General features: G+C 56.8%; 9 protein-coding genes across 9 annotated transcripts; 5 read left to right on the plus strand and 4 right to left on the minus strand.

Moving 5' to 3' along the window:
* Positions 1-124: 124 nt before the first annotated feature.
* WHR41_08985 (uncharacterized protein) lies at positions 125-1547 on the plus strand. The gene is made up of 2 exons (XM_069377589.1): positions 125-875; positions 934-1547. The coding sequence occupies exons 1-2, from the start codon at positions 153-155 to the stop codon at positions 1303-1305; spliced, it is 1095 nt and encodes a 364-aa protein (XP_069225401.1). The 5' UTR covers positions 125-152; the 3' UTR covers positions 1306-1547.
* A 650-nt stretch (positions 1548-2197) lies between these two features.
* WHR41_08986 (uncharacterized protein) lies at positions 2198-2962 on the minus strand (the record flags this gene model as incomplete). The annotated part of the gene is made up of 1 exon (XM_069377590.1): positions 2198-2962. The coding sequence occupies one exon, from the start codon at positions 2960-2962 to the stop codon at positions 2198-2200; it is 765 nt and encodes a 254-aa protein (XP_069225400.1).
* Positions 2963-3831: 869 nt separating this feature from the next.
* On the plus strand, positions 3832-7551 carry WHR41_08987 (uncharacterized protein; the record flags this gene model as incomplete). Its single annotated transcript, XM_069377591.1, has 1 exon — positions 3832-7551. One exon carries the CDS (start codon positions 3832-3834, stop codon positions 7549-7551), a length of 3720 nt encoding a protein of 1239 aa, XP_069225399.1.
* Positions 7552-7741: 190 nt separating this feature from the next.
* Positions 7742-8443, minus strand: WHR41_08988 (uncharacterized protein; the record flags this gene model as incomplete). Its single annotated transcript, XM_069377592.1, has 1 exon — positions 7742-8443. The coding sequence occupies one exon, from the start codon at positions 8441-8443 to the stop codon at positions 7742-7744; it is 702 nt and encodes a 233-aa protein (XP_069225403.1).
* A 281-nt stretch (positions 8444-8724) lies between these two features.
* Positions 8725-11339, plus strand: WHR41_08989 (uncharacterized protein; the record flags this gene model as incomplete). Its single annotated transcript, XM_069377593.1, has 3 exons — positions 8725-8862; positions 8922-9169; positions 9221-11339. The coding sequence occupies exons 1-3, from the start codon at positions 8746-8748 to the stop codon at positions 11337-11339; spliced, it is 2484 nt and encodes an 827-aa protein (XP_069225402.1). The 5' UTR covers positions 8725-8745.
* Positions 11340-11433: 94 nt separating this feature from the next.
* On the minus strand, positions 11434-12876 carry WHR41_08990 (uncharacterized protein). The gene is made up of 3 exons (XM_069377594.1): positions 12625-12876; positions 12433-12571; positions 11434-12375 (listed from the first exon to the last, which is right to left on the minus strand). The coding sequence occupies exons 1-3, from the start codon at positions 12632-12634 to the stop codon at positions 11625-11627; spliced, it is 900 nt and encodes a 299-aa protein (XP_069225417.1). The 5' UTR covers positions 12635-12876; the 3' UTR covers positions 11434-11624.
* A 189-nt stretch (positions 12877-13065) lies between these two features.
* Positions 13066-16406, plus strand: WHR41_08991 (uncharacterized protein). Its single transcript, XM_069377595.1, has 2 exons — positions 13066-16257; positions 16322-16406. Exons 1-2 carry the CDS (start codon positions 13269-13271, stop codon positions 16345-16347), a joined length of 3015 nt encoding a protein of 1004 aa, XP_069225398.1. The 5' UTR covers positions 13066-13268; the 3' UTR covers positions 16348-16406.
* Positions 16407-16411: 5 nt separating this feature from the next.
* Positions 16412-18212, minus strand: WHR41_08992 (uncharacterized protein; the record flags this gene model as incomplete). Its single annotated transcript, XM_069377596.1, has 2 exons — positions 17687-18212; positions 16412-17614 (listed from the first exon to the last, which is right to left on the minus strand). Exons 1-2 carry the CDS (start codon positions 18101-18103, stop codon positions 16412-16414), a joined length of 1620 nt encoding a protein of 539 aa, XP_069225418.1. The 5' UTR covers positions 18104-18212.
* Positions 18213-18424: 212 nt separating this feature from the next.
* On the plus strand, positions 18425-20393 carry WHR41_08993 (uncharacterized protein). The gene is made up of 3 exons (XM_069377597.1): positions 18425-18806; positions 18868-18912; positions 19111-20393. Exons 1-3 carry the CDS (start codon positions 18629-18631, stop codon positions 19971-19973), a joined length of 1086 nt encoding a protein of 361 aa, XP_069225419.1. The 5' UTR covers positions 18425-18628; the 3' UTR covers positions 19974-20393.
* Positions 20394-20428: the final 35 nt, after the last annotated feature.

Below are 20428 nucleotides of genomic sequence, written 5' to 3' on the forward strand. Positions count from 1 at the left end.
TGGTGTGCTGAACATTCTCAATACGTCTGAGATGCGTCTTGCGGAGACGGGTGGTCCCATGGCTTGGCAAAGTTCGAAAACTTTCGGAGAATCGGAGGGGGCCCGACCTCCGAGCGCAAGCTGCAGCTCCGGCTCAGGGTTTCTCTGCTCTGATGCCGCCTTATGTCACTAGCAAAACATCGACACCTCCAATCCACCTCGCCTTTATTCAGCGCTTGATCGAAACTCACCCCAACTGGACCCAGCAACACCTTCGTCCATCGCAATACCCTCAATTGGTTCATAAACCCAACATCTCCAAGATGCACTCCTTCCGCGCCCTCGCCCGCGCTGCGCCTAGAGCAACTGCTCGCCTCACTGCCACCTCCGCCCGCGCCTCTATCCGCCCTGCCTTCACAAGCTCCATCAAGACTCAAGCACCCCGCGCTCTCACTGCCGCCTTCAGCACATCGCGCCCGGCCTTCGATGCTTCCGCCCAGGAGCTCGCCGCCAAGCTCACCTCCGAGCTGCAGCTCGAGAGCGAGAACGCCGACTCTAGCCAGACCGCATCCGACAGCAACGTTCAGAACTTCCTCTCCCGCACCGATTGGCAGCTGCACGACGTCGATGGCGAGCAGATCGTGAAGCTCAGCCGCAAGTTCGAGGACGAACTCATCGAGGTCCGCTTCACCATTGCCGACTTCAACAACCCCTACCCCGAAGAGGATGCCGATGAGGCTCTGTACGATGAGGAGATGGAGCTCGGTGACGCCCAGAGCGGCGGTGCCAACACCAAGGGTGCCATCAACCAGGGCAACAGCCGCGACGGCAACTTCAAGGTCGCTCCCGAGGACAACATTGCGCCTGGCGACAGGGAGGGTCTCGCCGATGAGGAGGTAAGGAACCTCCAAGACGACTGAATGACTGTTCGTACATGCTAACACTCTACCCAAGGACAACTCCGAGCCCGCCTTCCCCGCCAACGTGAACGTTCTCATCTCGCGCCCCAGCAAGAAGAACGCCGGCGCCCTCCGCATCAACCTCGTCTCCGACAGCGGCAGCTTCCAGGTCAACTCCGTCACCCACCTGCCCTCCGCCGACATCCCCGAGGCCCAGATCGCCGAGGCGCCGCTGACCGGCGAGAAGATGTACTCCGGCCCGCCCTTCCCCCAGCTCGACGAGGACCTCCAGGCCCTGCTCGAGACCTACCTCAACGAGCGCGGCGTCGACACCGAGCTCGCCATGTTCATCCCCGAGTACATTGACGTCAAGGAGCAGAAGGAGTACCTCGGCTGGCTGAAGAAGGTCAAGGACTTCGTTGAGTAAGCTGTTTAAGGTATTCCTTTGCGATAGAAAATTCTGTGGAGGAATCCTCCAGGCGCGGGCGTTCTTTGCGCTGTATTAGTAAAATCATGTAACAAATCTCGAAGCTTTACGACCACTATGGATAGGGGAATCGCCAGTACCGACGGAGTCGAGGTATTGCAACTGGTCTTGCGAGACCGTGTGCATAGAATGAAGTAGATCCATAATACCCCGCTCAAGTTTTCAAAGAATGTTTATCCTCAGTTCTTGCGGACAGTTCGTTTAGCGTCATGTGTACTTTCAGGCACAGAGCCTGATATCGAATGCATTGGAAATGCTAGTCGTATGACTTCTGCAGAACTATGTCTATGTACAGATGCCTCATCATGTTGGTGCCAGACGTGTTCATGCACGCCGCTGGATGAGCGCCTCCCCAAAACAAGCATTGAACAGGTAGGGTACGTCGATGACTGGATCTGGAGATTGGAGCTAGGTCCTGCAGGATTACTCGCGCTGGTGCTCGAATGCTCCCTTTGGCGTGTGACGGCCCACTTATGTATTGCCCTAAAGCATATCCGCTAGCCGCATTGGTAATTCAATTCTAACCGTTTCATGCGTGGCTAGGCTTGGAATCGGCCTCCGAAACTACTCATGAGGACAGGGCGATCTGTAATCTGGCCTCGCTCGGAGACGGCGCCGGATGCCCTGCGATCTGAGAGATTCGGATGATTGCTCTCAGAAATCGATGTCTTGTCGCTGCGCCCCAAGGTATGGTTTCTGTTGCCTTGGTTCGTCCGTTCATCCGCAGTTTGGCGGATCCGACGAGTGAAAGGCGGTGTTCTGAACCAGGAAGATCTCAGTCTGGTCAAGTGCCGCCCTCGACAGTTTTCTTCGAGATCAACCCGGTGCGCCCTCAGTCGCCGCTCTCTTTCATGGCCTCCTCGCACGCCTTGCGAACCTCTTGTACACCAGCCACCGTTTCCCACTTGTCCAGCAATCCTGAGACCTTCTTCCACTCCTCTTCAGCATCCTCCCTCTTCCCAGCATCAATAAGTCCCCTCAACCTCCCCGGAGCATCCAGTACCCACCTCACTGTCGCGCGCTGCTCCTGCGCCTTCCTCTCCGCCTCAGACCCAGACCCAGACCCATGCTGCTCCCTCAGCGCCCCCGACAAAGCCGCAGACGTTTCGGCTATGTGTTCCACGGCGGGCGCCAGCGTCGCCGTTGCTGGTGTCAGCGGCTCCATGCTCGCGCGCATCCGCGCGATCGTCTCCGTTGCGCTGATCAGTTTCGAGTAGTTGTCGTACACCAGTGCTTTCTTCTCGCCATCTAGTGAGCGAATCTCAGACGCCAGGCTGGCGACTGTCCGCATGACGGTTTCGAGGTCGGAGCTTGCGAGGAGCGACGAAACATATTCGGTTGAGGAGAAGCCGGGCTTGTCGAGCTCGCTCTCAAGCTCAGGGTCGAGTGGAGGCGGTGCTGGAGAAGCATTGCGTGAGGAGGGTTTGGGGTCGGCTTTCAGGCCATAGTAGTCGCGGAGGGCGGCGCGGTTGCGTCGTTGGTTGCCTGGTGCTGCGCTGCCGGGTTGGCGGGTCAGCGATGCGGAGCGGTCGGTGGAGGTCGAGGTGCGCCGCGAGGAGAGGGCTATTGAGGGGCGTGGTGAAGCTATTGTCGACATCTTTGCAATAGCTAGGCCGTGCTATGGAGGTTATGAAGGGTCGCGAGCGTGCAGTTTGTCGAAGGGCGAGCTTGAGATGCATGTGATAGCGGGTCCTTCCGAAAGCGGTCTGGCGTCAACAGTTGACGACGCGCTTGGTCCTTCCAAGGTTATTCATCGACACGTCCGTCGTCACGGTCGCACCGCGGATCTTCACACGGTGTCAATACGACCTTGCCACACTACATCCTGCCACAAAGCTCCATGCCACAGAGCTTGCATAATGGGTCCTCAAGACCCAGCACACGACCATCGCGAGGTCTGCGAGGTCTGACCGTGCCCATGAGCACGGGTACCTACCTTAGTATCACAAGAACGCTCGTAACATAACAATACTCGTAAGTCACGGGAGCCATCCTTACGGTATCAATGGCGATGCCGCAATCTGCAGCTTCGTGCCACAAAGCTTGCATACTGGGAGTTCAGGACCCAACACGGCCATCGCGGGATTTACGAGGTCTGATGGTGCCCATGAGCTCAAGTAACAACACAACAGTGCTCCTATGCCACGGGAGCCGTCCTTACGATATAAATGGCGATAACGCCAGCTTGTGAGAGAGCTGGATCTTACGATGAATCGCTTTTCTTGGCAAACATATCGAAAGGTGATATGCCGTTCTCCGCTCGGTTCAAACACAGAGTGAAGAGCGCCGTTTTTATGTGACGGCAGACTTCTGCAATCTGGACGCGCTTGTCGCTCTTGCCTCGCTAAGCTTCCCTTGCTTCGAGTCTCCACCAACTCTGCCGTCGTCGCTCTCAAACCATCACCCACTCTTCTCGATCGTCGCTATCCCATACCAAGTTTTTCGACTTTCGTCCACGTCGCGCACATGGATATATTCGTCCACAACGTTCCCAGACACGTCACTCAGAGACAGCTTCGAGCGTGCTTCGAAGAGCCACTCAAAGAATGCGGCATCCTCGACTTCCACTGTCAGCTCCCACGCGGTCAAGCGTTTGCGTTCCTAACAATCCTCGATCCATCCGCCGGTCAACGCTTCCTCAGCTTCTATGGCGCTTCAAAGTCCGCACCGAGACCCCAGAAACCCACCAAGATCATAACTTGTGCGGGAAACCAACTTCGCTGCGAACCTAGCCGCAAAAAGCCGAGTGAGTACGATTTGAAAGTCCTGGAGCATGAAGCGTCGCAACGCATGGCGGCAAAAGTGGTTACCGTCCCGCAAGAGAAGTGGAGGACAACACGTTTCCAGCTCTCAAGAATCCATTGTGGTGTGTGGGATTACGATGAGGATTCGCAGCTCACATACCATTCGCATTTCACCCTCGAAAAGCCTGGCACGATTACTTTTGGTCGTCAGCAAGCGATCGTGTTGCTCGGACCTGTCGGCACTGATCAGAACCGGATGGATATTGACTACTATGGCTGCAAGTATATCGTACTTGGCGATCACCGAGATGCTACAGTCACATTCACACTCAGCCATTCTCCAAAATTCTATATATTCAGTGGCGAAGACGTTCTCAAAGCCGGATTGCGGGCCCTGACCTTGGGATCGAAAGCAGGCCGACACGGGTCCATCTTCAAGTCGCGTGTCCTAGGGCTGAACGACGACCATCAAAAGATTGCTGGGACTTGCAGAGTGTATCAGTTCCGTCTCACAGACGAAGACATGCTCCCCAAGATTCGGAGCCTTCTGAACGGTGACGCAAGAATGCCGGCAAGCTTCTCTTTGGCAACGACACTCCACTACCCGCTGGTCACATTGGAGACGGCTTTTTTCCGCCTGGACAACGAGCTCACAGATACTGCTCGATATGGGAATATGCCTTTTCATATTCGTTTTCAGCTTGAGCGTGTTGCCCGAAATGGATACCTCTCGCCTTTGAAAGTGATTGAGCTCCTCCCAACTGTGGAAGAAATCTGGAAAACGATTGGCGAGGAACAGGCATCGTATGCCTTGCGCAAGTTGGTCAAACACCTGCCAACCCCTGGCCCCGACACTCATGGGGACTTTGCAGTTACTTCACTGAAAGATTGCATCCGAGATCATGCGGGCTCATACGATTCTTCTGCACCTGATAATGCATACGAGCTCGTCAAAAAACATCAACACATCAACCTGGTCCACCGAGTCTTGGTAACGCCCACAGGTATCTATCTCGAAGGACCTGATGCGGAGCCTACCAATCGAGTCCTGCGGCGATATGCTGACCACACTGATCACTTCGTGCGGGTCATACTCATGGACGAAGACGGCGGTTGGGTGCACTACGACTCCCGCGCATCGCAGAATATTGTGTACGATGAGCGCTTCCGTAAGCTCCTCACCAAGAGCATCAGCATCGCCGGACGGGGCTTCCACTTCTTTGGGTTCTCCAACTCTGGACTCCGGGCACATTCGTGCTGGTTCATGGCACCGCTTATCATCAATGGCGATTTGTCCTTTGCCTCCAATATCCTCAGAGAGCTGGGTGATTTCGAAATGATCCGGACTCCTGCTAAATGCGCTGCACGCATTGGTCAGAATTTTACCGATACCAACGACACCGTCGATCTCGACCCTTCTACTGTGGGCATGCTTCCTTTGGTCACTCGGAACGGCTACGACTTCGGAGACGGTGTGGGAACTATCTCTCAAGACCTGCTCACCAAAATCTGGAAGGTTTATGGTACCAAGCGGCTCCTCAATCCGACTGTTCTACAAATCAGGTTCCAAGGCACAAAGGGTATGGTAGCGCTTGACAGCCGTCTTTGGGGCGAGAAGCTCCTGCTTCGCACCAACATGACGAAGTATCAGACAACCAGCTCTTGGAAATTGGAGATTTGCGGCGCTGCGTTCAAACCGCTGCCCATGTTTCTGAACCGCCAGCTCATCAAAATCCTGGAGGACCTTAAAATCCCAGCTGAAGTATTCTACGACCTACAAGACGCTGCCATGGGCAGGTTGCGCTTCATGACGGAGTCTTCCATCAACACGAGCTTGTTCCTTCGGCACTCTGTCTCTCGGGCAACCGATGTTCATTCGCTCATCAGGTACCTGGGTGAAATCGGGCTTGACTATCACCATGATCCATTCCTCTACAGCGTTGTGGAGATGGCGGTGGTGAATGAGCTGCGCGGTCTCAAGTACCGTGGTCGTCTACCCGTGAAAGACGGCATGACTCTGTACGGGATCATGGACGAGACTGGCTATCTTCGAGAAGGTGAGATCTTCGTCATCACTGAGCAGCAGGCCGTCCCAGCAGCTACCTCGGAACTCAATGGAACGGAGCTTGCCCTAGGAGGAAAGCAAGTCCTCGTCCAAAACAACGTCGTGATTACCCGTTCACCTGCCATGCACCCAGGAGATGTGCAGCTGGTGCACGCCGTTGATGTTCCAGAAGACTCCCCGCTGCAGCGTCTCCGCAATGTGATTGTGTTCAGCCAGCATGGCGACAGAGACCTGCCAAGTCAGCTCAGTGGCGGGGATCTGGACGGGGACTTGTACAATGTAGTGTACGATCGCCGCCTCTGTCCGGATAACACCTATATCGCTGCTGAATATCCTCGATTGAAACCAGTGGAGCTCGACCGTCCGGTGACTGCAAAAGACATGTCTGACTTCTTTGTGACCTTCATGGAAACCGATCAACTGGGCGTGCTATGCAACATCCATCTGCAGCTTGCCGATCAGCGGCCTCTCGGGACACTAGACAAAGATTGTGTCAAAATTGCCCGCATGGCTTCTACCGCGGTAGATTTCTCCAAGACTGGTATCGCTGCCGACATGAAAGAAGTTCCTAGGTTCAACCGGTTTCGTCCCGATTTCATGGCTCCCAGTCCGCGAGTGATGGTATCCGAAAAGGGGGAGCTTCGATTCGAGGACCTTTACGCCGATGAAGATTATTTCTTCGAAGCCATCGATGAAGAGAAAAAGCAGATGCGTTATTACAAGAGCGAGAAGGTCCTCGGGCACCTGTACCGCAAGATCGACGAAAAGCAGTTTCTTGCCGACATGCAAGAGCATCACCATGCCACTCTCAGAAAGAAAGCAATCACACAGGGCTTGATCTTCAAGCTTTGTGACTACGTGCTGGATCAAGCCAAAATGTGCGGCGTTTTATACGAAAATTACCTGGACCTCGCTCGCATCATTCGCGCCGGTTACGAAGACAGCCTAATCGATATCCTCTACGCTCACAGTCCGACAGTCTACTCTCCCCTGTCTGAGGCCGAAGCTTTTGCCGGCACGGTCCTTGGGAAACAAGGAGGAGCGCAAGGAAAGCCGCTCCGCGAGCTCAGCAAGTCGATGCGCGAGCGCTTCGATGCCGTTGCGGAACATACTATCATGCGCATCGTCAATGGCGACGAAGCGATGCACCGTGTCGAGTACCTGGACTCTCTGTATGACGTTCCGGAGCGTGTGATCGAGGCGTGGCCGAGGGCGATTGCGTGCTTGGTTGTTGCCTGTAACGAGAAAGGTGCTGAAGATTTCCGTATCGGGGAGATCAAGAGCTTCAAATATATCGCTGCGGCGGTCTGTCTGAAGGAGTTTGATCGTACCAGGAATGGCCTTGGTACCTATGGCTCGCTTCCCAGGTGTGAGTGAGACCTTCCTGCCCGCCTGGGCAAGGTCGACATTTCTTTTCCGCGTCTCAGCCGAGGGAGGTCTGGCTTGCTAGTCCGTCGGAAGTACTGAAATCGTAGCTGAGAAGGCGCGAGCCTTTCGTAAAGCTCACTTGATCGATCAATGACAAAAATGGTTGCGCACGAATGTCTCTCTGTGGCTTTGACTCAGATCACCTCTGCATGCCTGCCTTCTCTTGCAACACTTTCTTCCTCTCTGCTCGCCATTTTCGATCCCAAGCATCCACCTTTCCTCCAATGACTTCCGCACACCTCGGCTCCAGTAAAACCACACCCCTTGCCACAGTCACATCCCTCAACACCAGTTTCGCCCCAATCGACATCCCAACCCCGACCCCTTCAACGCCCACCACCTCAATCCCATAGACATTAGTCCCTTTCGCGTCTTGCAGCAGCAACTTATGCGGCCCTGCAGAAGCCGTCGTCGCATTTTCCGCGTTGCCCTCCTCAGGCACCACCCGCACCACTTCCCGCCCTTTCGTCGTCTCCCCTCGCTCCGCCGCTTCCAGCGCTTCGACCTGGCTCCACCGGCTTCGTCCGATGTCTTCTACATCGAGCACTTGCACCGCAATAGGGCCTGGGATCCTTTGGTCTTTGATGCTGGGATCTGAGATGGCGGGTGAGAAAGTTGTGGATGGCGAGGGCTGGACGGAGGTCTTGAGGTCTGTTGCTAGGAGGCGGAAGAGAGCAGTCTTTTGTTGTGCTAGCAGAGGCGTGGTGGGTTTGAGAGTTGGGAGGAGGGTTTGGAGCCAAGCTTGGGCTGGCGGGAGGTGCTGAGATTGTAGATAGGTTGATAGAGTGGTGGCGAGGTCAGGGTTTGGGGTCGGGTGCTGTGGTTGGCGGAGAATTGCCATGTCGTTATGTGAGGCGGGCAACTATCACACTTGTAGAAAACCATCGAATTCCATTTCCTTGTCCCCCGTTTGCTGATGGTGACTTTGTCTCAGTCGCTGGTTAGATTTATCGAGAGTTGTGAGAACGCGAGGTCGTCGGGTCGCGTCGCGCGCGTACTTTTCGGTCTGGTGGAGCAGAAGCACGGTACATTCAGGCACGCAGGACGTCACTCCAGCGGGTTTCGAGTCGAGCCAACAGCTCGCGCGAGGACATGTTGCTTTATTGCCGTCTTGGGCAATTGTAGATTTACTCAACCGCAGCCATGGATGTCCGGGTCCTGGACTATATCGATGATCGCCTGGCCGCTACTTCGGATTTTGACGCGCTCGATTCGCTCATTGAAAATGTCAAGGAGCAGCAGGATTTGTTGAAGAAGCAGGTGGGTAGTCATCTTCCAACACACACCTAGACTCGAATATTGGCTGAACGAACAATTAGCTGGACGACGCCCGACGTGATCATGACAACGCCAGAACCGCATCGGACAATCACATAGTCTCGACGCGCGAAAAGGGCGAAGCGTTCCAGAAAGAGCAGGCGGACATTGATTGTAGACTCTTGGTTGCGACACAGTCTGAGACAAGCGACGATGCGGCACGGAAGTTCGAGGCCAGTATGGGAAGGTTGAGGAAGTTGGAAATTGCGGGCGGCTACGTGGAATTGCTGAAAGAAGTGGACGCGCTCAGGTATGCACACTGAGTGTTTGTGACTCCAGCGGTATACTGACCATCCAGCAGCAATGAGTGTATCTCACAGCTTGGGAAGTCGGACAAGGCGGCTCTCCAGCCTTACCGCAGGCTGCAGCATCTAGTCGTCAGTCTGCAACCTTTACAAGAAGCAGCAGACGGCGCAGCTCCTCACCTCTTGGACCATATTGTACAACAGGTGCAACAAGTCAAGGCCCGCATCCAGCAGTCATTTTCGGACGATCTTGAAAGCACCCTCAAGAAGATGAACTGGCCGAAAGCCACGAGCATTGTGCCAATGGCTTTGCAAGACGAATGGGAGAGGAACGTTGGAAGGCTACTGGATTTGCAACGGCCTGACCTGGAATCTCGTGACCAAATGCTGATGAGCAAGTCTGGATCTGAAGACCCGCCAGTGTTGTTACCCCTGGAAGTCCTTGTGCGTCCATTGGAACAGAGATTCACGTATCACTTCTCTGGAAGCAAGCCTACGAATCGTCTCGATAAGCCAGAGTACTTCCTGTCTCACACCGAGAAGCTGATTGAAGGCTACAGCGAATTGATCCAGAACTCAGTTCAGCCACTTCTGACCAAGCACTTCCGCGGCTCGAACTTGTCTCTCACTCCAGCATACATCGATGCGACCTGCGCTTTCGTCACAGCTTTGTTGCCGATGGTCCGTCGTAAGCTCGTGTCGTTCGCGTCACAGGTCGCGTCGCAACCGAATTTGCTCAGCCATCTTGTACACCAGGTACTCGACTTCGACAAGCTAATCGAGGAGAACTATGCTTACACGCCAGAGTCCCCTTCAACGCCATGGAGGGGCCTGGCATATTTCCTGTTGGACACGAGCGGATACTTTCAGCGTTGGCTGGATGTGGAGCGTGACTTCGCCCTCGCCCGGTACTCGTCTATCATCGAGAACCAGGAAGGCGGCGAGCTCGATTGGGACTCCGTCTCTGACGATGCCACGAAGCCTACCAAGGCCGCAATCCGTGTCAACGACCTTCTCGAGACGGTCACCGACCGCTATAGACCTTTGGCGAGCTTCAGTGAGAAGCTGCGTTTCTTGATCGACATCCAGATCGCCATCTTCGATCAATTCCACTCGCGCTTGCACTCGAGCTTGGAGGCTTACATAACAATGACTTCGTCTCTGGCACGCACAGTGCACGGCATCAGCAAAGAAGATCAATCCGAACTGCAAGGCGTCAAGGGCCTCGACAGGCTCTGCCGCGTCTTTGGATCCGCCGACTACCTCGAACGGGCCATGCGTGACTGGAGCGACGACGTCTTCTTCCTCGAACTATGGGAAGAACTCCAAGACCGCGCCAACAACCGCGACGAAATCTCCAAGAACCTCGGCTCCCTGCAAGAAATCCAAAGCAAGACCTCCTCCGCCGTCGGGCAGGATGACCCCACCAGCACCGCTTCCGCAGCCCAAGGCGCCCTGTTCGACGAAACAGCCGAAGCCTACCGCCGCCTGCGCGTCCGCAGCGAATCCATCATCGTCGAGACCCTCGCTTACAACATTCGCGAGACCCTCCGCCCTTACACCCGCGTCACCACCTGGGCTGCCCTCTCCGCTTCCGCCGCGGGCCCTACCTCCCTCTCCCCAGAGCTCGACCCCACCCTCCGCCTGCTCGCCGATTACCTGGCCTTCCTCTCCAAGGCCCTCGGCAAGGCGCCCCTACGCCGCGTCGTCCGCCAGCTCTGCCACGCGGTCCAGAGCTTTCTGTGGGACCAGCTGCTAGTGAGGCATTCGTTCTCGACTGCGGGCGCTGCGCAGCTGAGCTCGGATCTCGACGCGCTTTGCGCGGCGATCGATCGCTTTGTGGGCTTTGGGGTCGCGCGCAGGGGGATGCGGAGGCTGGCTGATGGTGTTGGTTTGCTTTCGCTGCCGGTCAAGTCTGAGATTCCGCGCGTGCAGGTTGATGAGGAGGATGATGGCGCGGCGTGGGGCGATGAGGGCGAGGGCGCTGGCGTGGAGGCTGGAGAGGATGGGGGACAGGGCGCTGATGGGAGGCAGATGGGCTTGTTTGAGGTCGAGAGATTGGTTTTCATGGATAATGAGAGCGCGAGGCATGCCTTGGAGTTGGTGGGATTGGAGAGTTTGAGCGAGGGCGATGCGAGGAGTGTGCTTGAGAGGAGGGTTGAGTTGGGGAGTTGATGGGTGGGCCGGAGCGAATTTGGATGAAATATGGTTGCTACGATCGAAAGATGGTCTTGTGGAAGCATTAAGATAAAGTGCATGTCAATGTCAATGTCAAATACGAACAATCATTTGTCATTTTTCGAAAAGTCATATCCTTTATGCCTCATCTCTCGTACGCCGTGCTAAGCTACTGTCATGCGAATTCCCAACCTATACCTCCAAACAATGGCCCTCCGACAAAGAAACTAAAGACCTATCCTTTCCCACCGCCATTGGATTTCTTCCGGGATATCATCGAGTTTAGTGCACCATCACGTCCGCCTGGTGAGACTGCTGTGGAGGCTGCTGCTTGGAAGCCTGCTCGGCGTTGCCGTTCGCGCCATCCGCGCCGTCGTCCATCTCGACGTCCTCGCCTTCACCCTCCTCCTCGTTCTCGCCTTCCTCGTCTTCGAGATCCTCTTCCTCATCATCTTCACTCTCGGCCTCGAGGTCCTCGGATCCGGCATTGCTCTCCTCGTCATCGTCCTTGCCGTTGTTCTCGGCGCCCTCCATGTCGTGGTCTTCGCCAGGCACCTTGGGCGCAACAGTCGCCGCACCGAGGGCCGCAGCCTCGCCGCCCTCGGGGAAGCCCTCTTCTTCTTCCTCCTCTTCGTCGGCACCGTAAGTCGCGCCGTCGTCCTCGGCTGCGTCCACGTCCGGCTGCTCCGGCGGGAACTCGGCCGGCGCGCTCTCGTCGCTGTCCCACTTGATCGCGAAGCGCGTCACGCGAGGCTTCTCCGCCAGGATGTTGCGTCGCACCTTCTCCACGACGGGCTTGGCCGGCGGCTCGTTAATCAGCTGCTCGTCCGTGTACTCATTGTTGACGTAGTAGCCGACGCGCACGAACTCGCGTCCGTCGTAGGAGCAGGTCAGCAGGATGACGGTCACGCCCAGGATCTCTGTCGCGGGGATGTGCGCGGTGTTGGGCGGGTCGGCTTCGAAGATGAACTTGTTGACGCCCACGGGGATGGGGCCGACGAGGAGAGAGTCGAGTTCTTGGTCGTGCTCTGAGCTGGGATGGTGTTAGGGTTGGAGTTACAAGGGTTGCTGCTTGCCTGTGTCAACTTACGAGGTGGCTGAGCCGACGTAGGTGAGCTTCCACTCGAGGTCTTTCTGCAGCGGCTCCAGGCACTCGAAGGTGATCTCGAACTCGTAGGGCGCGTTAAAGGGTGCGGGATTGTTCCTGACGGAAACGTTGAGCAAGCTCACTGTTGGTTGTCAGTGTGTCTATTTGAAGAGTGTTCAGGGATGCGATCAATACCGGTAGCCATGGCGGGATATGTGCTGGTTGTGCTGGTTGCTGATAGGGTGGTGTCGAGTGTGAGAAAGGCAACTTTTGGTGAGACAGATGGTAAGCGAGGCTTCGTGTGGTATGCTTGGATGCAAGGGTAAGACGGCGGCAGTGTTCGTGGGGGTGGTGAGAGAGTGCAGAGCAGAGGGAGGCGGTGGGCGGTGGGCGGTGGGCGGCGGGTTGTTTGGCGACGAGAAAGTCGCGCGGGCAAGCGCCGCGCCCAAACGAACGAACGCGGCGCGCCTCCTTCGCGTGCCCGCGTAAAGTGGGCGGGGAGCAGCAGCTGTTGCTACGTCGCCGGCGGCCTCAGGCGCTCAGGCGCTCAGGCTGCTCAGGCATGAAGCAAGTCCCCGCCAAGTAGGTCCACTGTTGCTCGGATGGGAGGCATGTGCTGGCCGGCAATAATACTAGAGCACCACACCCTTCTCCTGCTCTGTTGTAGTGTAGACTGGTCGCGCCTCTCACACCATATCACGCCTCCCCTTTCCACCGCAAGGCGTCTGCTGTGGCCAAAGACCGGAAAAGCCGCCGTCCTGGACTCTCTGGTCCCGACTTCTTGAGGTGCGCCACGGCTCGTAGGGCTGAGGGCCTCGTCCTTCTACACATACATCAAAATGGCGCACCTTCTACGAGGGAAGCAGGCCGGCATCAGCAATGATCTCTCCGCTGGCCTCGACCCGCAGCTGTTCGGTATCGACGACCTCGTTCGCTATGGCGTCAACTCACAGGTTTCCACCCTGGCCTATGATCCCGTCCAGTCTCTCCTTGCCGTAGGCACCCGGAACAGCCAATTCGGCCCCGGTCAGATCTATATCTTCGGCCAAGGTCGTGTTCAGGTTGTCTTTCCTCTGCCTTCCCATGGAGCCACTGTGCAGACATTGCAGTTCTGTGCTGAGAAGCTCATCTGTCTGACCAGCAGGCACGAATTGTGCCTTTACTCCATGATCGAGATGACTATGATTGCCAGCCACTCTCCTTATGGCACCGTTACTGCTATGTGTACTGATCCAACCCTGGACTATGCCTTCATCGGTATGCAGACTGGTGAGGTTCTCGCTTACGACCTGGACCGGGAAAACTTGGCTCCATTCAAAATCCCGAATCTCTGGCAGGAACAGGACCCTCGTGCTAGAGCAACTCCGATCGTGAGTTTGCAGTTACACCCGCGAGATGTGGGAACTTTGTTGATTGGATACACGGTGGGCGCTGCCATCTACAGCTTCAAGCTCGCGAAAGCTATGAAATTCTACGTATACGAGGTACCCCCTGGAGCTCCTGGTGGAGATGGAGATACCAGCAAGATCAACATGGCCCGCAGACCACGATTGACACAAGCTATCTGGCACCCGACCGGTACTTTCGTCATGACTGGCCATGAGGACTCGTCGCTCGTGTTTTGGGACGTCAACAAGGACGGTCGTATGATACAAGCCAGGACCCGGACAGATACCGATGTCACGGCTCCCAGTCCTCCCCCTACGTTCGAGTCGAGTTTAATGGGTACATCCTCGGTAAGAGAGCCTCTCTTCAAGGTTGCTTGGTGCGCCAGCGGTCAAGACCCTGATGACACTGGTCTTCTCATCGCCGGAGGGGCGTCGGTGCAGGCTCCTACCAAAGGTCTTTGCTTCCTTGAGTTTGGGCGGACGCCCGTCTATAACACAAGCTCATGGGATGCGCTTGCTGGCCATTTGAGAGACCCAAAAAGGCAACGCATACTACCCACACCGCCCGGAGCTGAGGTTGTCGATTTCTGTCTCATTCCTCGCGCGTCGCCACATTTCGCCGGTGCACATGATCCAGTCGCCATCGTTGCATTGCTTGCCTCGGGAGAGCTTCTAACCCTGAGCTTCCCGTCAGGCATGTTCATCAGCCCTACCAACCAACTCCATCCATCCTTGACCTTCGTGCACCCTTACATCAAGAAGACCAACGTTGCTACTATGGACCGGACTCGTTGGTTGGGAATGACCGAGACCAGGCAGCAAGGACCTCCAATCTTGCGCGGTGGTTTGGAAGGCAATAACACAATGAGACGCCACGACACGCGAAACATTCTGCAGACCGTCCACGCGGATGGAGCTGTGAGGCTATGGGATGTCGGAAACGGTGATGAAATCGAGAATGAGAAAGTGCTTCAAGTCGATGTACCTCGCGCAGTCGGTCGGTTCGATGGTATCGAAGTCACTCAAGTATCCCTCGCAGGTGCCAGTGGCGAGCTAGCGGTCGGCCTTCGAAGCGGTGAACTGGTTGTCTTCAGATGGGGCCGCAACCGCAATGCAGGAAGGGAGCCACCATCACGCCCCAAGAACGCAGCTCGCGGTCTGACTAATGTCACCGAGCGAGTGGAGCCTTCATTGACCGAGGGTCTTTTGCCGTACACTCTGCTGGATCAGCAGTCTGGTCCCGTCACCGCGGTAAAGATGAGTGAAGTTGGTTTCATCGCCGCTGGTTTCGAAGATGGAACGGTTGCAGTTGTTGACCTCCGAGGTCCAGCTGTCATTCACACGTCTGCGGTACACGACTTTCAACGTGGAGAAAAGCGTGGTACTTTCCGTAGAGGTGGAAGCATCGATGCGTCTCAACCCGACTACGCTACCTGCATTGAGTTCAGTGTCATGACGCTCGAGAACGAGGAATGGAGCAGTATTCTCCTCCATGTCGGTACCCATCAAGGTCATGTTGGAACCTTCAAAATCATCCCAGATCCCAGCGGTCGCTACTCGGTGCAGTTCGCCGGCTCCATGAATATGGAGTCTCGTATCAACCACATCTTCCCCATCAGCGCGGAAACTGGACAATCAGCCGTGGCAACTCAGAATGCAGTCGCTGGGCTACGTGGCGGTGCCCGCACCAATGGTGCCATCATCGCCGTCTCCCCGACATCAATCTACATTTCGCGGCCCGCCACCTCCAAAGGCGCACACAAATCTTTTGACTCGATCTTCTGCGACGCCGCCGGTCTCATCAGATATCACGATCAAGGTCAAGCGCTCCTGACCCTCACAGGCGATGGCTTCGCCCGCGTTTACTCCATTCCCGCGCTCAAGGAAATCACCCAGCCCATTGCCCTGAATACCACACTCGACGTTCGACGCTTCAGTGAAGCTCGCATCACCCCCTTAGGCCACATTATAGCTTTCACAGGGCCCTCAGAGCTCGCCGTTCTCTCCATTTTCGGTGCCGGTAAACCGCTCGAGAACCCTGCCGGACTCCGCCTTTTCAACCCAGACGCTCTCATTCCGCCTCGCCCTACCATCTCCAACTTGCAGTGGGTCACTGGCACCCAGCACATCACGCCCAGCGACCTCGACCTCCTAATCGGCGGGCCCAATCGACCTCCTAGCAAGCGCATGCTCGCCCAGGCGCAGGCGGACGACACCCAGCGCCGTGCTGCGGGGCGCGCTGGCGGTTCGGGCAATGCTGCTGCTGTGGGTCAGCAGGACCAGGGGTATTGGGCGTACATGCAGCAACAGCTGGCGGAGCGCACAGAAAAGCTGAGTGTTGTAAACGACGGCATGGACAGCCTGGAGCAGAGCACGAGTAATTGGCTCGGGGACGTTAATAAGTTTGTGAACAAGCAGAAGAAGAATGCTGTTACGGGAAGTGAGTATCTGTCTTGTCATTTCATTCTATCTCATGGGCCTCTCGCTGATCATCTTTCGTCTAGTCATCAAGTCCAAGTTCGGCTTCTAGCGTCTAGCATAGCATCTACACATCACCCGATCAATCAATCACACGACCCCAAACAACAATCCAATCACTCCCACCCCTCCCCATAGCTCCTCACCCGACTCCAGTAAAACGCCCTATCATTCCGCAGCGCAAACTCCCCCCAATCGTCGCTCAGCCGATTATAGCTCCAGAACCCCTTCCACACAAGCTTGTTGTTCCGCGCCCCCTTGCCCGCATGGCCCAGCCCCAAATGCATCTTGTAGAAATACCGCGGCACCACCCCCTGCGTCTCGATGTGCACCTCCCCCTCCGCCTCTTCAGGATGATGCAGCGACGCCGGCCCGCTCAGCCGCCACCGCCCTTTGAGCGAATCTTTCATCACGGCGCCCGGCAGCCCGCCGCCCGGCGGCGCGTGCAGGTTCGCTTTCGTGAGGTGGTGCACGACGTCGCCGGGCTCGGCGGTAGTTTGTAGGCTGGCGCAGGTTCCGTCCCGGAAGAAGCGCAGGTAGCGGAAGTAGGTTACGACGTGCACGGGCGCGCCCCAGGTTAGGGTGTTGGAGGCTTGCGCGCCGGGCCGCACGTAGTTTACCGTGCTGATGTAGCAGCCGTTGAAGCGCAGGCGGGGGCGCGAGCGGAGGAGGGAGCGGGGGGAGGAGGAGTAGGTTGTTGCGAGAAGGTGGGCGGTGTGTGTGCTGAGGGTGGGGTGGAGTGTGTGCAGGGGTGTGAAGGGGGTGGGGCGCTCTTTGGGGAGGGTGGTGAGGGTGGGGGGTTGGCTTTCTTCTTCTGAGGAGGCGGAGTCTTCTGAGAGTTCTGGCTCGGGGTCGGGGAGCGCGTTGCCTTCGATATCCGTCACGTAGTCATAGTGCATGGCTGCGAAGCCGCATTCGTTGCCGAGCGCTACGCGTTTCCAGATGCTTTCTTCTGTTAGGACGAGATAGGCCAGGCGTTTGCAGACTTGCGCTGTGCGGGCGAATGAGGCGACGTCCATGATCGCCAGCTCGAGCAGGATGTGCGAGAGGATTTCCTCGGGGATTTCGCCTAGAGGGCATGGTTCTGGCGGCGAGAGTTCTGTTGGTGGAGGTTGCGGTTCGATCTGGAGCTGGGATAAGTCGGAGACGAGCTGCGCGAGGGTTGCTGGGAGAGCAGGAGCAGTTTTGGGCTGTTGAGATGTTGCTTTCTGGCCTTGTAGGGAGTGGTGGGCAGGGTTGGGGACTGTGGTGGAGGCGTTGGATGGGTTGGGTTTAGGGAAGTGTTTTTTCTTGTAGTGTTCATGCACGCCGTCATCGAGCTGCGACTTACCTCAGCATTTGTGGTCTACAGAGTGCGTTTGAATCTAGGAAGTGGATAGAGGGAAACCAACTTTGTACGCTGTGCGGTAGTGCTTGAGGCTATCTCCCAGCTGGCCGTGGTTTTCCTTTTCTACAGCTTTTTCATAATGCTCCAGCGCCGACCTGGGCTGCTCGAAGAGCTTCGCCCTCTCATGCGATTGACTGTCGTCAGCTCCGAGCTTCAGCGCCTCTTCCTTGTCGGGAAGGTCGTGATAGGCTTTGGGCGCGACGTCTTCCTCGTCCTCATCCTCCTCCACTTTCTTGACAGAGGACGGGCCGGCGACAGGTGGAGGCGGATGGGGCACGCTCTTCCTTCTTTGTTGCGGTCTGACCCTCTCAGGCGATACCGGTTCCTGCGCGTTCTTATGCCGAGATTGGACCTCTTCGCGCCATCTTCGGCGAAAGGCTTCGAGCTCGGCCTCGTTCTCAGGTGCGGGCTCGTTGTTCATGATATGTCAGGTGAAATAGGAATGCTATATGTACAGGAGGCGCAGGTGGTGATGGTGGAAATGCACGGTGTATTTAAAGACACGACAAAGAGAGGAGGTGCGGTCAGCTCGATTTGGTCGCCGCGGCGGGATGATGATGATGGGGCTTCAGGCCGAAACGGCCAGACGATGATGCCGACGATGGAGCGCGGTGCGGATCTGATAACGCGGACTTCCGTGCTGTTATCTTCCGATCGCGGAGAGAAATGCGCTAGCCGTGATTTTGGAGTGACGCCCATACTGCCCATCATTTTGGTCCGCGTCTAGCCCGCCGCCGGCACGAAACATCTCGCCTCTCGCGCAATCGCACCTCACGCTCTCCCTCTCACCACCTCCCACATCGCCATCGACATCGTCGCCGAGCATACACCCACATACATTCATCAATCCTCTACTCCACGACCACAACCATATCCTGGAACTACCACACGAGAGCTCCCCGCGCTGGCTGGCGCGGCACAGCAACAGGAGGGAGATAAGGCAGACATGGCCTCGATGCACACACAAGGACAGCGCCACGACAGATTACTCACTCCGGCCGGCAATGGCGCATTAGACATGCCCTCCGAGCCCAACGTAATCGGCAAGCCGGTCGAGGTCGACACATCCGTGACCCAAAAGATGCTGTCCGCCACGACCGGCTCACTCTTGACATCATTGCTGGGTACGATGCTGCTATCCATCCCAATGCCCACGCGACCACCCTCACTAACACACCCTTCCAGTCACGCCCCTCGATGTCGTCCGCGTCCGCCTCCAAGCCCAGACAAGTCCGTCCCACTCCGTCCGCTTGCCTTCCTTCATCCAGCTCCCTCCCGATCTCGGTGTCAGCGCCTGCTGTCGTGAAGTCTTCTGGGTGCAGAACCAGTCCCAATTCTGTGTCGCCGCGCCCGCATCCTCATCCTCGTCCTCCGCCGCTGCCACTTTGAATACCTCCGCGTCCGCAGCAGCCTCTGACTGTGCGGCAGAAGAGACCCAGCGCCGTACCATCAACTCTACCTTGGACGGCTTGCGCAAGATCGCCCGCAATGAAGGCATCTTCACCCTCTGGCGCGGCCTCAGCCCGACGCTCATGATGGCCGTACCAGCCAACGTCATCTACTTCGCAGGCTATGACTGGCTCCGTACCAGCCGCAAGAGCCCCATGAAGGACCGCATCAGCGATGCCTACGCACCCCTCGCCGCAGGCTCCCTCGCCCGCGTCATCGCTGCCATCGCCGTCTCCCCGATCGAAATGCTCCGCACGCGAATGCAGGCCTCGCGCTCCCAGGAAAAAGGCATCATGCGCGCAACCCTGCTCGGCATGCGCGACGTCGTCTCCGCCGAAGGCTACACTTCCCTCTGGCGCGGCCTCTCCCTCACCCTCTGGCGCGACGTCCCCTTCTCTGCTTTCTACTGGTGGGGCTACGAGTTCGGCCGCGAACGCCTGCACCAGGCCCGCGAGCGCCAGCACGCCTCGGACCCGGCCCTCGGCCGCCCGCGCTCGCGCTCAGAGCTCTCGCATTCCACCGTCCTGGCGGATTCCTTCCTCGCCGGTGCGGCGTCTGGCGGCATTGCGGCTTTCTTCACGACGCCCTTCGATGTCGGCAAGACGCGGCAGCAGACTGTCCTCCACGACGGCGCGGCGCGCGCGAAGGACATGCCAGAGAACCGCGCCATGCCGCGTTTCCTGTGGCACATCTACTGCACGGAGGGCATGTCGGGCTTGTTCAAGGGCTGGGCGGCGAGGTGTTTGAAGGTCGCACCGGCGTGCGCGATCATGATCAGCAGCTATGAGGTCGGCAAGAAGTTGGCGGGCAGTGTGAATGAGAGGAGGGACGCGGCAGAGTAGGATTCTCGCTGTGTTGTGTTTCCTTGTTTTGTCTTGGGCTACATTTGCTCTTGTTTGGTCATCGGAGGCTTGTCTTGAAGCAGTCGGGGGCGTTTTAAGGATTTTGTGTGGCGGAGAGGGAGGCATTGTCGCTCTGCATTGCATTTCGCATATCGCATCACCAGCGCTGGCGTTTGGGAGAGTCTAAATGCACGAGAAAGCATGGCGTTTTTTGTATTCATCTGCTGCGTGACCGCCTCTTCTGGCGGCATCGAATACAGAGAGCTGGAAGGACTGGGACGAACGCCCTTTGGCAGGAAGAGGAGGGTCCCATGCTTTGAAAACATGAGGACTGGATCTGGACGGGGCAACGTGCAATGTAATGGTAAAACCAAAAGATACCTCGACTCAAATATTTGATAAAATGTTCTTCACAAGAAAGTCCTTTCTTCTTTCTTGTAGTGCGATATGACGAT

This window comes from Cladosporium halotolerans (assembly GCF_011745625.1).
Source record: "Cladosporium halotolerans strain TM138-S3 chromosome Unknown Sca54, whole genome shotgun sequence".
Classification (NCBI taxonomy): domain Eukaryota; kingdom Fungi; phylum Ascomycota; class Dothideomycetes; order Cladosporiales; family Cladosporiaceae; genus Cladosporium; species Cladosporium halotolerans.

Bases quoted from the DNA above. Each gene is read 5' to 3' on its own strand.
- WHR41_08985 (XM_069377589.1), top strand. From the start codon at position 153: ATGCCGCCTTATGTCACTAGCAAAACATCGACACCTCCAATCCACCTC. The intron at 876-933 runs GTAAGGAACCTC...ACTCTACCCAAG, and splicing joins AGGGTCTCGCCGATGAGGAG to GACAACTCCGAGCCCGCCTT.
- WHR41_08990 (XM_069377594.1), bottom strand. The intron at 12,376-12,432 runs GTAAGTTGACAC...ACACCATCCCAG, and splicing joins TACGTCGGCTCAGCCACCTC to CTCAGAGCACGACCAAGAAC.
- WHR41_08991 (XM_069377595.1), top strand. From the start codon at position 13,269: ATGGCGCACCTTCTACGAGGGAAGCAGGCCGGCATCAGCAATGATCTC. The intron at 16,258-16,321 runs GTGAGTATCTGT...TCTTTCGTCTAG, and splicing joins GAAGAATGCTGTTACGGGAA to TCATCAAGTCCAAGTTCGGC.
- WHR41_08993 (XM_069377597.1), top strand. From the start codon at position 18,629: ATGGCCTCGATGCACACACAAGGACAGCGCCACGACAGATTACTCACT. The intron at 18,807-18,867 runs GTACGATGCTGC...ACACCCTTCCAG, and splicing joins ACTCTTGACATCATTGCTGG to TCACGCCCCTCGATGTCGTC. The intron at 18,913-19,110 runs GTCCGTCCCACT...ACTGTGCGGCAG, and splicing joins CCGCCTCCAAGCCCAGACAA to AAGAGACCCAGCGCCGTACC.